Raw genomic sequence first — 17,250 nt, forward strand, 5'->3', positions numbered from 1 at the left:
CATCTATATTATATTTAATCATGTATGTTTATTCTAAATTTCCGGGTGTCCACGTCCACCTACTGCCACTCATCCAATATACACCCCCTGTGTCAGATTTTGCGTTGACCAAGTGTCAGCCAATGAGTTTGTATTCAGTCATTTAAATGACCTGAAGCTATATCTTTACTGAAAAGGGCTCATTCGCGATGCCCTCTCCGCTCATTCTTAATTATTAAGATTATGTTTTAACATAAACCTTTTCCATCTATTACTTTTACAACATTTGCAATGTCTCCATATTTATGTTTAGTTGACAATGTAAAACACAGACATGCTTTAAGCAAACTAAGACTTTCATCACACAGACTCAGGATCGAGGACGGACGTTACCGAAATATACCAAGAAATGAGAGGAAATGTGAACTCTGTACCTCTAATGACATTGAGGACGAATACCACTTTGTGTTAATATGTGACAAATATGTACACTTACGGGAACAATATATACCGCGCTTTTATTTTAATTGACCAAGTGTGTATAAACTTGTGCAACTATTGAACACTACCAAGAAGACTTTGCTACACAGATTAGCGATATTTATTTTTAAAGCAAATGAACATAGAGATGCTTATTTAAACGTTCCGGGATAAGAAATTTACTCTCATGAAAATTATGTTAAAATATGTACTCTAACTTTGCTAATATTTGCTCAATTGCTTTTTGTTTACTCCATTTATGTTATCATATGTATTGTATGTGCATGCATTACTAAATATTGCTAATGTTTATGATCATAAGCTGTATATGCTTGTATCTAAATAAATATTCTGTTCTGTTCTATTACTTTTACATAAACGAAGGAGTCGCTGGATTTTTGCCAATAAAGCAATGATTTTTCCAATAATATATATTTGTATAAAGTGGCTGATCTATATTTTACATGTTCTTACGAAAAAAAAGTATTTTGGTATGATACCAAAAGTTAGGTTATGTATACGCTAGATATACATAAAGGTAGTTTACCCATACGTCTATAGAAACGTTAGCATGAAGGGGGTATCAAGCTAACGTATTGGTAACAAGAAACGCCACAATGTCACGAAACCAGGTTTTTAATGATTGACAGAAGAACTTCAGCCTGTGTCTGTTTTTCTATTTTTAGTAACAGTGACCTTGAACCTAGGGACTCCAAATGCAATCCATTGAAAGGTATCCATAAACTCTTCCTTTTAATCAAGTTGTGTCAGGATATGTCAACCCTAACATAAGTTATTCAGTTCCAACCATTTTTCTATTTTTAGTAACAGTGACCTTGAATCTAGGGACCCCAAACGCAATCCCATGAAAGGTCTCCATAAACTCTTCCCATAGACCAAGCTTAGTCAAGATATGTCATCCCTCAAGTTATTCAGTTTCAACCGTTTTTCTATTTTTAGTAACAGTGACCTTGACCTTGAATCTAGGTACCCCAAACCCAATCTCATGAAAGGTATCCATAAACTCTTCCTATTGACCAAGTGTCAAGATATATCAACCCTTACTAAAGTTATTCAGTTTCAACCGTTTTTCTATTTTTGTAACATTGACCTTGACCTTGACCCTAGGGACCCTAAACGCAATACCATGAAAGGTCTCCATAAACTCTTCCTATTAACCAAGTTTAGTCAAGATATGTTATCCCTAACTAAAGTAATTCAGTTTCAACCATTTTTCTATTTTTAGTAAAAGTGACCTTGACCCTAGGGACCCCAAATGCAATCCCATGAAAGGCCTCCATAAACTCTTCCTATAGACCAAGTTTAGTCAAGATATGTCATCCCTAACTAAAGTTATTCAGTTTCAACCGTTTTTTCTAATTTCAGTAACAGTGACCATGACCTTGAATCTAGGGACCCCAAACGCAATCCCATGAAAGGTATCCATAAACTCTTCCTATTGACCAAGTTTAGTCAAGATATGTTATCCCTAACTAAAGTAATTCAGTGTCAACCATTTTTCTATTTTTAGTAAGTGACCTCGACCCTAGGGACCCCAAACGCAATCCCATGAAAGTACCCATAAACTCTTTCTATAGACCAGGTTTGGTCAAGATATGTCAACCCTTACTAAAGTTATTCAGTTTCATAGGTGAGTTTGACGCCGCCCACCCGAACAACGACGTTCGCCATTCTAATAACCAGGTTTCACTTTGTGAAAACCTGGTTGATAAAGTACAGGTATGCAGCCAGGACATGAAATGAAAATAAACACAATGTATAAAGAAGTTATCTTTTATTTTCCTGAAAACTTAATCACTTTTGTTATCTTCTTTATCACAAATAACAAAAATATCAATCTTCTAAGTCATAGGTTGTCGTGAATAGTGTTTAAGACATGATTACAGTTTTTTTTAATCAAGGGTTAAGCAGTATGGCTAAAACATGCCACTATACATTTCCTTGTAGTCTTTGATTCATGCAACATTTCAACAATTTCGTTTTGAATTATCAGCATCACATAAAAATTTCATTTTTGTACAAATAAATACATAACCAGGTTATTTTACAAATAAAATTCAGTGAGTAGGCGCATCTGTGTACCATACAGATTACCTAAGGTGACCAACAGCACCAAATTCTAGCACTAGCGAGTTCACTTCAATGGAATAAAATCACAGTAACTGTGTGGTGTCTTTGTTCCACTATCCCCAATATAAACCATTCATATCAACGAGCAGCTAATTGATGTCAAGTGTTTGGCTGTTAAATACTTTAGACACCAGTGCTCCAGCAAGGATTTGAAATGGGAAAGGGTGCTAGGTCAGAAAGGGCATTTGTGATGCGCATTGAATGAGCAGTGATTGGGCACTTGCAAGCGTCAATGTTCAATTGTTATTGTGTACGTGTTGCAACTTCTTTTATAACTAATAGTTTGTTTCGAATACCTTAGATGTTATGTATACATCAGTGTCAAAATTATGTATATTATTTCTATACTTTTGAAAATTAACTCTGTCAAACAAAAGGGCACATCAGGATGAATTACGGACACTACGGACCATGGACATTATGGACCAGACATTACGGACCAGATTTAGGGACACTACGGACCAGATTTAGGGACATTTGGTAAAAAGGCAGCAGGGAGCGGGAAAAGGGCAGTATAATGCCCCATCCTGCTATTTAGGCCTAGCTGGAGCACTGTGATACTATTTTATCCTAAGACTTATACAAATAGTATCTTTTGGGCTGTGCATGTTTGGTTTCTGTTGCTATGACAATATGGTTAAATTTTCAGGAAACTAAAATCAAGGACATAACAAGAATTGAAATCAATTCCCCTTAACAGGAAAAAAAAACTTGAAAAGAAACACACAGACAAGTATTCTACCTTAAAATTAAAGACAGAAAAAAATCAAAATATATTTCATCTATTATTGGGAGGCTAAAATAGTTGTCATAGCAACAGAAACCAACAAAGTCATCTAACCCTTGCCAACCCCACATGAAGGTCACTGTTACTGTGAAACTATCCCCTGCAATCCACCAAAACAGCCTGCAATACTTCTTCCCTCCACCTAGATGACCTGGACCTGAACAAGCAGGGGTCAAAGGTTGTATCCAAGAAAACAAATCTTCTGTCAACGATGTTAAATTTTCAAATGCTGTAGTGATATAAAATAACAGCAAGACTGGGACAGGGTCAAAACTTTGCCTGTTAAAATGGCAAATTGATAGAAAACAAATGCCATGCAGGGACTCTTGAATATAGAATGTGTATCCATGCAACAAGGATTTGATCGCACAAATTTCTTCATTGTTACTGTCTTTTGAAGTATTAAACCTTGACCAGCAGACCAGATTGACTGTTTTCATGTACTGCAGGCTGGGCCTCCTAACGAGTGGTTTGTCAGACACCACTAGGGTGCCTTAATCTTCAAGGAAGAAATAATTCCCACCCTTCTTCTGCTCTGTATCCTGAAATGATAATGAATCACTGATAAAAAGGATAGATCACATTACATTCTTAAGAGATAAATTTTGTCTACCGGTACTCTTTTTAGCAGAAGAAAATTATATTGATTATAACATATTACTCCATTAAATATAATATTATAAGGTCAGAGACTGACAAATGTATATGAATCAGGTAAGAAGTTAATGCCTTCAGCTACAAGAAAAGCAATAACGGCCAATATAAGACTTAAGGGCGACAACTCTTTTCTGATAGTGTATGTTACCTTGACGGAGGCGAGCTTGTTGATTCTGGGTCGGAAGTTGTTTGGGTCCCGACGGAATGTGATGTCCAGGGACTTGAGGAACTTGTTCATGCCATTCAGTAGAGACTGAGGCCTGCAACATGGATAGGTAATAAGGTCAAGGCAACTGCATAACTTTCATTAGTCCAGTTAAAGGTTAAAGCCTTTAAGGTAAAGCTTTGTTGTTGGGAGCATTAATACAGTAACCATTAGCTACAAAGAGCTATCTAGAAGCAATAACTGGCATGGAGAAAAAGCAATCAGTAATATTTTTTTTATCACAACACTGGTGTTATCATCTTAAACTCCAAGCTACATTTCTTGTCTTTATCATAAGTGACATGACAATTGTGCTCACGTGTTAGCTATAGTGTCGATGCCAGGGTTGCCTTCAAACACAACCACTCTGTCGGCCAGGTATGTCGCCATGATGAAATCGTGCTCGACCACAAACGCCGTCTTCTTAGCATGAAGGATAAACCTGGAGATACAAAATAATACTGAATCATCAATGGAAATCTTTTAAGTGGAGTCAAACTGATTATTAACAAGAATATCGCAAGCATATGCCCGGGATTGCTTGTTACTTTCAGTCTAAAAGGGGGCAAAATTTTCCCATCATGAAAGCCAGAGTTATGGGCCTTGCTGTTCATGTGTATTTAACGTGAGGCAACATGTGTTTCAAATTTATTTGAAAGTTTTTGGACAACACCGATATCAAGGACATCTTCTGACAATACCTTGAAGTTTTTCTTTACCTCAGTGCTTTTTCAGCAAAAATGGGTAAAGATCAGCCAAAAAGGTTCGCCTAAATGCTTCTAGATCATTTAATAAAATTTATATAAGAGTGACATGTGATAAAACAGACACAGCTTTAAAAACATTAGTACACATTGATACCTTGATTTAAAAATTTATTCTTTTATGTTTTTGTTAATAATATTTTGGAAACAAGTGTTTGTACCAGTAAATTGGGGAAAATGTAAATATTTTTAATATTTTTAACTGCAATGTAGCCAAACCGTGGCCACTGCTAGAGAAGGTGATAAAGCCCAGCTAAATACTGTCAATATAGCTTTCAGCACTACCAGCAAACGTTTGATCAAGCCATGAGTACTAACCTCTTGATAACCTTGGCAGCATGGAGACGCTGTTCAGAGTCTAGGTAGGCGGAGGGCTCGTCGATCAGGTACACATCCGCAGGCTTTCCAAGGCACAGGGTCAGTGCCACTCTCTGTAATTCTCCTCCAGACAGATTTTGTACCTGAAGACATTCTTAATTTCATTATTTATCACTGGTACAGAGCTTTTGAAACTAAAATCTTGATTTAACTACTTATTAATTTTTATATCTTTTCAAGCCTCAGTTTAGGGATCACTCAACACATTTATTCAGCAATTCATTAAAATTGTCCTCATTGGCTTATTCTAATTTATTTTTGACCAAATTAATTTATAGTCTTTGAATTCAATATCTAATATACACATGAGTTTATATAATTCACTGCGCATCAGATAACCATCCATGTCTCGATAACATCAGTAAATTAACAAGATAATTTTACCCCGGTAACCGGAACTGTTTGTTTACTGCATAGTGCCCACTAAACACTTCATAACATTTTACCAACATTAAAACAACAGAACATTCTTAGATGATTTACAACGTTTATCAACAATCACATGTATAACAAGCTATATCCTTAAAATTTATTAGTAACACTTTTTTTTTTCAAAACTGGCATTTTATAAACAGAACATGACTTCAGTTCAATTCAAACATTCATCAATATCCCAGGGATTTCCAAAACAAAATGTGTCAAATACCATTTAAGGCATATTATTAAATAATCTAAGGAGTATCTTGAACCTATTCCTTACCTCCTGATCCATGATACATTCAATGAGGAGCGGTTTCATCACGTCAGTCACAAACTGCGGGTGGATGTAGGCGTCCCTGATGCGATCATGAAGTAACTGGCGGACCGAGCCCTGAGACTTGGGGCTGATCTTCTGGGGCTTGTAGCTCACATTTAGCACCGGACACTGGCCTGAATAGAATACACTTTGGGTCAAGTAAGCTTTTATTGGTTGAATGATAATAAATTCTTTTAATAATTAAAAGTTAAGGCAACACATGTCTTAGAGAGTATTTTAGGAGCCAAAAATTACTTATGTTTCATCATGTCTTAGAGAGTATTTTAGGAGCCAAAAATTACTTATGTTTCATCTTAAACTTTATGTCGAGGACGATTGTTACAAATCATATCATTTTGTAGTGCTAACTGTTAGTGTGCTTCAATAATCCATGTAACAATAACATACCATCTAAGAAGTTTACGTCTCATTAGGAAAAGACACTTACCTCCTGAATCTGGCTGCAGTTTGCCAGCCAACATCCTGATGAATGTTGTCTTCCCGGTTCCATTTTCCCCCAACATCACAACAATCTCAGAGTCTGTAAACTGGCCAGCATTCACTTTCAGGCTGAATGAACCTGAATAAAACAACCTTCAATATATTGCCATGATAGCTGGTGATTGGAAACCAACCCCAAAAAATGTAATGTATTAATTCTCTTCAGTTTCCTTCATAAATCAAAGGTTTAACTCCCTCATTTTAAGTTTGAGTGACAAGAAATGCAACATATACGCCTATGTCATTGTGAACATATGAACTTAGTTTGTTTCTGAATTCTGCAAGTTATATCCAACATGACAGCTTTTACTACAATAACAATAGCATCAAATGCACAACAAAATGTCTAAACCTGTTCATCATTAAATCCAATCCTTGTTACTTCTGAAAGCCTACTTACCGAGGTTTTTCACCATATCTGGGTACTCATATCTGCACATTCTCTTGATCTCCTCCTCCATTGCAGTCTCCGCCACTTTGAAGGTGAGTGACACCTCTCGGAAACGCAGGTTCTCAGTAGGCACAAACCCATCAAGGAAAATGTTGATACCTGAGTACATGGAAAATTACTGATACAAATATTACATATATAAAAATATGTCCTAACTACTTTTTCACAACATTCAACTCATTTTCAAATTAATAACGTTTGTTAGACTCATTGAAACCAAACAAAATACTGGCATCTTAATGATAGATTTATGAAACTTTTCAAGATGACAAGTTTGATTAAAACCTAAATACCACAATAGTATCAATTTGACATGTGTTTATTTTTTTAATTTGTACAAACATAATATGTAAGATACTTTATGTTAAAAATAACAGCTATAACAGGTGACTGTATTAACCAATCAAATGGACTGACCTTCTCTGACACCGAAGGGCATAGTGACCACACCATATGCTCCAGGCACGCCATACAAACAGCAGATGAAGTCAGAGAGGTAGTCCAGCACAGAGAGATCGTGCTCCACCACAATGATGTACTTGTCCGAGGCAATCAGGTTACGGATGGCAATGGCAGCATTCAATCTCTGCTTTACGTCCAGGTAACTTGATGGCTCATCAAACATAAAGCTGAAACAATATATATATAAACTTGTAAATTAACATTTCTTTCAGGTTATTTAATGTTAAAAGGAAGTTAAATCAATTGAGTAAAACCTTATTGAGAAATGGCTATTTCCAAACATTGAGAATGATTTTGAGCTTTTATCTGTTCGAAAAAAAACCACATTAAACATACTTTTGGCTCTTTGTTTACAATTTAATTAATTTTGCAAATATTTTACCAGACCCACTCAAATTTTACAAGCTACATGTAACTTAAAAGCTGGGCCAGATGGGCCTCACAAACCCAAATACTAGACAATAATCATTAATATTATGGTGTTTTTTTTTTGCAGTTAACACCCTACATAGCTTAATTTAATCCATTTGTTTTACTTTTGGAAATAGTCAATTGTTTGATCAACAAAGAAAATATTTATCGTCTAAGTTTTTTCATTTTTTTTTTAAAATGTACTTTGCATTGTGCAACATTTTTGGGAAGTGATCAAATTCAATAGACTAAAAAACTAAGCCGATCCATATTTCTTTTAAGCAATATGCAATTATGATGCTTTGATAGGAATTTGTATGCATAACTACATGTATGCAGAACCTCTGAAAGGAATTTTTTATTGGAAAATTTGAAAAAAGGCTATTTTTGCCATTGGGAACATTACAGAATACTGTTTATAAAATCCCAGAAAAACTCTGATCAGTTATATACTTAAATCATGTGATTAATCAGATGGATGCTCGGCAAGACTTTGTTCATAATGCACGTACATGTCAGCCTTCTGTATGCAGACCATTGCACAGGCAAATCTCTGTAGCTCTCCGCCGGACAACGCTTCCACATCTCGATCCTTCACATGCAGAAGGTCTGCAACACAGAAGGAAACAATAGTTATAAGAGAAGGTCTTGCACTTATATTTCACTATTTGCTAATGGGCTTAAAATAAAACAAAAAAATTGTGGCATAAACAATAAATCTTACGTATCATTCAAAACCAAATTGGCATGCACCAAACCAAAACATTAATCTCAGGAATCAGTTTGTTTAACTCTTATTTTAGATAAAATCCATATACAAATATCTATAGATAGTTGGACATAATGATGAAATTCTATAAACATTAGAATACTGATTTCTTTAATCATGAAACAGGAAAATTTCATACTTCATGAGTGACTATTACCTAGCTGTTTGCAGATCTCATCCTGGATTCCTATATCATCTTTTTTGTCCAAAAGTGTCTGAACTGACCCCTACAACAAAGTCAGTAAATATGTCAAAACTTACTTCATTACAGTATTTTTATGGATTAATAATTCAATTAAACTCCTCAACAGTAACATGTCATTCTTACACACAAACAAACATATCAGTAAATGCCTCAAGTGAATTAACACAAAGCATGAAATGAAAGACAACTCAATACCAATTAAAAAAATAAAATAATTAAAGAGGTTGATTCCTTGGAGAGATATTCAACAATGCAGTATTACTGTTGGAAATCTCTCCTAGATACAGTTGCTCCTTAACTTCTTCATGAAACTTCCCACGGCTTATAAGCTCAAATCATACCTTGACAGCGCGGGGAATCTGGTCCACATATTGGGGCTTGATGATGGCTTTCAGGTCATCTTCCAGAATCTTAGTGAAGAAATTCTGCAACTCTGAGCCTCGAAAGTAGGTCAGGATCTCCGTCCAGTCTGGGGGATCCTGTGCAAGGTGAAGTCAAACAAAGATTAAGTAACCTATCAATAGTTAGGTTGTTATAAAATGTGAGTGACAGAGATGGATTAAAGGAAAGCGTAAAGCTGTAAAACACACTGTGCCTAATCTCACAGTCTGTATGAAAGGTCCTAGGCTCATGAAATCGCCTCTTGGTCAAAACATTACATCCATTGCCTTCAGAATCAGATGTTCATTTCAGACCATATATTCATGATCTATTTAGCCTTTGTATTTAACAATAAATCTTGTTCACTTTAGCTAATGTACACTGTTCATATAAAATGTTTAGTCTACATAAAGAAAAACGTAGTACATGTAGATTATATCAATAACCTGCTGCTATCACAATATCAAGAGACTTTTTTCCTCGAACATGGGTCTGTATTGGACTTTTTTCACAAATATTTTGATGACTGATACAAGAATCTTTATCTTAAGTTGTGTATATGATAACAAGAAGCATTAGCTCCATGAGCTGTTTTCCGACATGCGTAACAAACATACATGACATCACAAAACATAACAATGAATTGCTGACATGGGGATAAAAGCATATATTTTAAAATAGGTTATAAATTGAAACAAGAGCTGTCACAGTATGTGACGAAAGCCCCCGAATGTGACATTGACCTACGAACAAGGTCAGTACATGAAAAGTTGATATTGCCTTTACGTGTCAAATACATATGGCAAGTTATTTTAAATTGCCTCTGAACATAAAAAAATACCACCCATACTTGACAACCTACACTGTTATGTCCTTATATTCAGAATTCCCTTGTGAATAAACACTTAGTGTATCTTTTACCTTAGAGGTAGGGACATGGGTCTTGCACACGACACGTCGTCTTCATATGTGGAACACATTTAGCAAGTGATTTTAAAATCTGTCCATACAAGGGAAAGTAACAGCCCTGACACGACAACCTATACTCTTATGTCCTTATATGCAGCACTCCATTGTGAATAAACACTATGTGTGACCTTGACCTTTGAGGCAGGGACACGGGTCTTGCACGCGACACATCGTCTTGGTATGTGGAACACATGTGGCAAGTTATTTTAAAATCTGTCCATACAAGGGAAAGTTACAGTCCGGACACGACAACCTATACTCTATGTCCTTATATGCAGCACTCCATTGTGAATAACCACTGAGTGTGACCTTGACCTTTTAGGTAGGGACACGGGTCTTGCACGCGACACATCGTCTTGGTATGTGGAACACATGTGGCAAGTTATTTTAAAATCTGTCCATACAAGGGAAAGTTACAGCTCGGACACGACAACCTATACTCTATGTCCTTATATGCAGCACTCCATTGTGAATAAACACTGTGTGACCTTAACCTTTGAGGCAGGGACACGGGTCTTGCACGTGACACGTCGTCTTGTTATGTGGAACACATGTGGCAAGTTATTTGAAAATCTGTCCATACAAGAGAAAGTTACAGCCCGGACACGACAACCTATACTCTATGTCCTTATATGCAGCACTCCATTGTGAATAAACACTAAGTGTGACCTTGACCTTTGAGGTATGGACACCAGTCTTGCACGCCACACGTTGTCTTGGTATGTGGAACACATGTGGCAAGTTATTTTAAAATCTGTCCATACAAGGGAAAGTTACAGAGCCGGACGGATGGACGGTGCAATTTTAATATGCCCACCTTCGGGGGCATAAAAAGAAATTAAAAAAGCCATTTAACAAGCAAATTTGTTGAATTGATATCCCCCGCCTGATAAGGCTAAGTCAAGGAATGGAAATCAATTGTTGGTGAAATATATATATTTACAAATATATAAATTGTATAGACTTCAACATTAATTAGAACAATATAATATATATATGAGTTTGAGTTTGATTGCAACTGTATGAAATAAAAAAAATATTGTATATAATGTAGCATTTAGAATTGACCAAGAAACCTAGCTTATGACTCCATGTTACCCAGTTCCAAACTAATCTAAGATTTCATCAAGGCAAACATTCTGATCAAGTTTCATGAAGACATGTACAATGCCTCTAGTATGTTTCCAAAGATTTTTTTAAGATTTGACCTAGTGACCTAGTTTTTGACCCCATGTGACCCAATTTTAAAAGTAGTTGAGATTTGGTCAAAGGGAACATTCTGACCAAGTTTGAACATTTTCTGATCAATGCCTACCAAGATATGGTACCGGACAGACAGATGGACAACACCAAAACAATATCCCCCTCCTGAAACCAGATTTGGCGGGGGACACATTTATGGAGACAATTACAAAAATTAAGATAGATCATAGCACTGTATACAATGATAAACTAATGAACTTACGCTGAATCTGCCAAGATTTGGCTTTTGTTTCCCAGCAAGAATCTTGAGCGCTGTTGACTTCCCGATACCGTTTGTCCCCACCAGACCAAGGACTTCACCTGGTCTAGGGGTCGGCAATCTGATTTAAGGTTAATAAATTGTATAGACTTCAACATTAATTAGAACAATCTTAAAACATCAGATAATTATGTATAAGATTTCTGAACATGTTAAAACTCAAAAGTACACAATTATAGTTTATAATTATCACAGATTAAATAGAAGTTTAAAAATTTATATAAATGACATTCATGTTAAAGAAGTGAACTCCTTGCATAACTGTCATCTATGTAACACATTATGAAGTGTAACTCTTACCTATGCAGTTTAAAGCTGTTTGCGCTGTACCTATGTGTTGTGTCTTTCGCAAGATTACTTGGTAAATTGATGATGTTGATTGCTTCAAAAGGACATTTCTGAAGTCAAATACAACAACAACTGTTACATGTCATCTTACATGAGCAACAATGATATCTTTATGAACACTGTTACAGGTCAACCAATCATGTAATAATATATTGAAAACTATAATGGTCATTTTTAACATTAAGACCCGGTTCATAATGAAATCATTTCTGAAAGCAACCTGGCATTTCAAAACAGGCCTAAACCCTTTCATTCTGTATTAAGTGTTGCACATTATTAAAACTTAAGGCAGTGGTCGAAATTAGCACAAGCCCGCTAGCCCTGCACTGGTAAAATGTCTTTCGGGCTTGCTCAAATTCTGAATTTTATATAGCAGGGCTTGTTCAAAAGCAATAGTATAAGCATTCGGGCTTGTTCATCCAAAAGTCTAATTTCGATGACTTTTAAGTCTGCCTACCTTTGAACATATACCACATCCAATGCAAAGATCTTCTGATATAAAGGCTATTTTATCTGTTGGTGTAACTTCAATGCATAATTTTCCTGCAAAGAAAAAGGAAGTAATCATTTTTGAAATGTATATTTCACCCGAATTATATCATTTTAAACATATAAGTTAAATATAATTCATGATAAACATGAAATTGACAAGATACTGAACCAAATTTGCAAGATTACAAAGAACAAACAAATTCAGGTGAACTTCACCTTAACAGATTCTTTTGTTGAACAAAGCAGGTAATTAACGAGGGCTTTAGTAGTATGAGTTAAATGTGTACAAATATAAGTTAAAGAATTTGCAGTCAAAAATGATTATTCTATGAAATGATTAACAGCAGTTTATAACGTACCCATTCGTACTACAGGACAAAACTTCTTGCATTCTTGACGACATTTCTTAGGTTTACATTTGTCACTGCTGACAATGGCGATTCTTGTCAGCTTATCTTTCTCTTCCTCAACTTTAGGTTTCCTCTTGGACATCTTGACACCTGGAAGACAGAAACAATGTAATTATGTTAAAATATGTAACCTAAACTCCCAATTCTAATCACTCACTAAAAGGGCTATTATTTAATTATTCATCAATTATAAGAGGTATTTGCCTCCTTTCACATGTGTATATTATTACTAAAAATACTTTTAATACACAATTATTTGGACTACATGTAATGGTATGTACAAAGTTCGAAGTGAATAAGGGATCAAATGTTTAAAAAGCCAAATGGTAAATATCTAGTAATATTGTTTTCATGCCAGTGGATAATTAAAATATAAATACTCATGATTTAATTGTTTAAAGAAAAAATGATCACATTTATAAGGCGTAAAAAAGCTTAAGAAAAAGTTAGGCCAGGTTAGGTAATGTTTTTGTTACAAGGCAAATGATTTGTTGAGATTTTTCTGTAATCAAAATCTATGAATTATACGCTGATGTAAGAGCATCTACTGGTTGATGGTACATTTCCGAACAGGGCACAAATCCCGAACACCAGCTAAAACACACGTTTGTTTACCGTGATCGATTATTCGATGATCTAGATCAATACAAAGGCTTGCCTTGGTCACACTTGCGGAAGTTTCATCTTGTTTTGTTGAGTATTTTCCTAAAAAAATGCCATTCAATGTTTATACGCTAAAGGATCAAAATGTAGCACACGGGGGGAATGACGTCAGAGGGCGGACGCGCATCTTTAGGTTTTGCAGTTATGTTGACCTACATTCAAGATATTTATAAACAGAAATCACGCTTTGCATTGGAATTTCATGTTTTGAAAAACATCGGAAACAATAAATAACTTTGCAGCTAAGTGTATATTTAATATAGCATACTTAATGATTATAATTGTATGACCATGTATTTTCGCTTTTCAAGTGTTCAGTATTTGTGCCCTCCATAGCATAAATTTAAGGGTGATTAACTGTCTATAAAATGATCGATTTTCGACATAAAATTGATGAGATCGTGAATCTGTACTTTGACAGATGTTGTCACATCAGTGCTCCAGCCAGGATTTGAAAAGGGCAGGGTGCTAGGTTAAAAAGGGCACTTTCAATGAGCCTTGATCAGGCACTTGCAAGGGCCAATGTTGAATTCTTATTGTGTATTTGTTGTAATTACTTTCAATCCTAATAGTTGGTTATGAATACTTTACCTGTTTTCTTTAATTTAGTGTCAAAACTATTTATATTTATTATTTTCATACTTATTTCTGAAAATTGACTCTGTCAAACAAAATGGCACAGCAGGGTGCTTGAAAAGGGCAGCGGGGTGCCCCACCCTGCTATTTAGGCCTAGCTGGAGCACTGTCACATTAACCAAAGATGATTCATACCCAATTTTAACTTACTTCAACAAAAACTCTCCAAGATAATTGTGAAAAACCTCAAAAAGTGTTCGGATTTGTGACGTCAACCAGTATATAATGAGTATTAAAATCACTGATCAATATTGTTTAAAGCCTAAAACACTTCCTTTTTAAAGTCTAAGGTTGGGGAATATGTCATGTTCCAATACTTCACCAAACCTAATTGTATATTAAATATGTAGCTCTTAGTAATAGTTAGATGACATAAAGTGAATTCTTAATGATTAAGAATGGGAGGAGTAAGCGTAGCGTGTATTGGATGATTGGCAGTAGGCAGACTTTTTAACACGCGCAAAGGTTGAAATTCTTAATGTTTAAGTCTACTACTTAGCTACAATAATGAGCGATCAGGGATACTTTTTTATTATTTTGACATTTCATGTGTATCCCTGTAACGCTACAACTCTCTACCATTTAACACTGGACGAAAGAATATATAGTAATATTATGCATCGATGTTGATTAATAATGATATAATTGTTACAAATGTACCTAACAGTGATCTTAACTGGGTTGGATTTGTCGTTAGAGTCGTTATTTTTACATAAATATACTCTGGGTCACGAAATGAGCGTAGCAGTCCACCATTTTATATACATGTTGATTTTTATCGAATAAATTTGTACCCATCCGTCAATGATGGTTAACCCTGTGCGCAGTCACAGTTATCCTCCCTTTTCTATGTATTGTGCAGAGCAACGCAACAGTGTTCAAAAATGGTGATACCTAATCATCATCATCATCATCATCATCATCATCATCATCATCACGAACATCATCATCATGAACTTCACCCAACTTGACCCATCAAACACGTTAGCGTTCAGCGCATTGAAATGGTTGCATTTTAATAGTGTTATTTAACCGAGCCTATTAACGACCAAAATATTCGAAATCCTCTACCCCGTTTCATACATGTACACAACCTGTCAGATTTGTCCTAGATTTACAGATTAATGGATACAATCGATGCATGTAAGTGCATTATGGTATCTGAACATGTTTTTTTGGCATAATGACATAAATAAATGTGTGTTTGATAGTAGGCAATGATATTTTCGTAGAAATTTGAATTTATAACAAAGATAATTTAAAAATTGTGGCCGCGAGGATCCTCTGCGCAAGGCCCGTTTGCTACTTTTTGCTGGGATGGTGGACGTCACCAGTCTGCCATAGTCTAAAAATTGTCAAAAGACTGGTTGACGGCCATTTAGGTGGACTAGTCTACTACTTAATGGTTGCCTTTCTGCAATTTCATTGGCGTAAAATGTAGGTTGTATTCTTAATTGAATAAAATAAAGATTAAATGTTTATGTTAAAGCAAGCTTACACAGACAACAAAGCCAGCTTACAATACTTAAAAATCCTTCAAAAAATGAACTTTGAACAGATAACATTAATGAAATGTTGTGTCAATCAAAGAAACACAAATTGAATTTGATCAATCAAAACCTTGCAAACCACAATTGATTTAATAAAGAATCGTCCCTTTATGTGGCTACTATGACATCCACTACTAAACCAACAACTATTGCACAACATCTGGTTGTTTTTTTGTAAACATACCCCCACCCAAAACATATGGAAAAGAAATTGGATCAATTTCAATATAAACACGAAATCCATTAATGACAAATCATTAATAAAACGTCATTTATTAATCGTTCGTTGGTCTACTTGTGAATAATATTTGTAATCACATTAAACCTTTATTTTGCTTGTTGCCGGTAACGTTGCTCGAATATGGCCGCTTTCGTGCGCATGTGTTGTCGGTGCGTGTATAATTTGCCTCTGGGAAAAAAGTCATTGAAAGGCTACATGCAACTATACTGTACATTTTGACCATTTTCATGATATAAGATCAATCTTTGTACGTATCCAGTTGTATTAATAATTTAAACTCGATTTACTTATAACCAGTGAAAATAAAATAAGCTGGTTAAAATTGCTCAAGCCTGTAAGATTATCAAGTCTTATGTCATTATAATATCAGCCATATCGGGTTATCGATAAATTCGTGATTGAATACAATTTAAGTCATAAAAATATACCATATGAACTATACGTAGAACGGTTGAACACTTGTAATATGCTTGTTCATTAAATATTATATCTTACTTATCAGGACTCTGAACGTGAACAATTGATTTTCTATTTATTTATTTTTTTGAGTTTTACAAACATTTTTAAGAATGTTTTCTATGTTTTTCCCCAGCTCTCCGACAGCGGTTGATGTCGAAGATATCAGCTCGAACATTAAGCAACAAGGTTCCTTGGCAGCCGGTGAAAGGCATCATGTCCTGAAGAAAGACTGGGTTCCTCCACCACAGTTTGATTTCCCAAAGACAAAATGTGGCCAAATGATCGAAACGGTTATTTCAGAGGGCACTTGGCTCTCAAAATTCCCAGGATCTGTATAAAGTATTTCCGAAGATGCTGCCATTTTATATGTTAAATGTTCATATATCTTTTATTAAAGATGGTATGTTTATGAGTATGGCATGTTCTTTGCTTTCTCCCAAGGACTCATGTATACTCACATATGTAAAGAAGTAGGAATTAAATCGCACAACTATGATCGAGGGCCAACAAGTAAGCTGTAATGACTTAATCTGCTGGAAAATTCGTCCATTTTAATAATCATATAAATGGGCTATCAAGTAGTAGTAGTAGTAGTTCTGGAAAATACACTATTTCATCCAAAAAGTAAAAAAAAAAGTTCATT

General features: G+C 35.3%; 1 protein-coding gene across 2 annotated transcripts; it reads right to left on the minus strand.

Moving 5' to 3' along the window:
- Positions 1 to 2,239: 2,239 nt before the first annotated feature.
- On the minus strand, positions 2,240 to 16,322 carry LOC128228784 (ATP-binding cassette sub-family E member 1-like). Of its 2 annotated transcripts, none has more exons than XM_052940285.1 (16): positions 16,233 to 16,322; positions 13,008 to 13,148; positions 12,614 to 12,699; positions 12,109 to 12,206; positions 11,752 to 11,869; positions 9,278 to 9,415; positions 8,889 to 8,958; positions 8,475 to 8,571; positions 7,507 to 7,718; positions 7,039 to 7,188; positions 6,586 to 6,717; positions 6,102 to 6,271; positions 5,342 to 5,484; positions 4,579 to 4,701; positions 4,203 to 4,314; positions 2,240 to 3,939 (listed from the first exon to the last, which is right to left on the minus strand). In XM_052940285.1, the coding sequence occupies exons 2-16, from the start codon at positions 13,138 to 13,140 to the stop codon at positions 3,892 to 3,894; spliced, it is 1,830 nt and encodes a 609-aa protein (XP_052796245.1). In that variant the 5' UTR covers positions 13,141 to 13,148; positions 16,233 to 16,322; the 3' UTR covers positions 2,240 to 3,891. The 2 variants fall into 2 exon arrangements, with proteins under 2 accessions (XP_052796245.1, XP_052796246.1); XM_052940286.1 differs by lacking the exon at positions 16,233 to 16,322 and adding an exon at positions 13,674 to 13,692.
- Between the last annotated feature and the right edge of the window lie 928 nt (positions 16,323 to 17,250).

This window comes from Mya arenaria, chromosome 3 (assembly GCF_026914265.1).
Source record: "Mya arenaria isolate MELC-2E11 chromosome 3, ASM2691426v1".
Classification (NCBI taxonomy): domain Eukaryota; kingdom Metazoa; phylum Mollusca; class Bivalvia; order Myida; family Myidae; genus Mya; species Mya arenaria.

Excerpts from the sequence above, each read along its gene's own strand:
- LOC128228784 (XM_052940285.1), bottom strand. The coding sequence starts at position 13,140 with ATGTCCAAGAGGAAACCTAAAGTTGAGGAAGAGAAAGATAAGCTGACA. Across the intron at positions 8,572-8,888 it reads TGAGATCTGCAAACAGCTAG|ACCTTCTGCATGTGAAGGAT; the intron begins GTAATAGTCACT and ends TCTGTGTTGCAG. Across the intron at positions 7,189-7,506 it reads GCCCTTCGGTGTCAGAGAAG|GTATCAACATTTTCCTTGAT; the intron begins GTCAGTCCATTT and ends CCATGTACTCAG.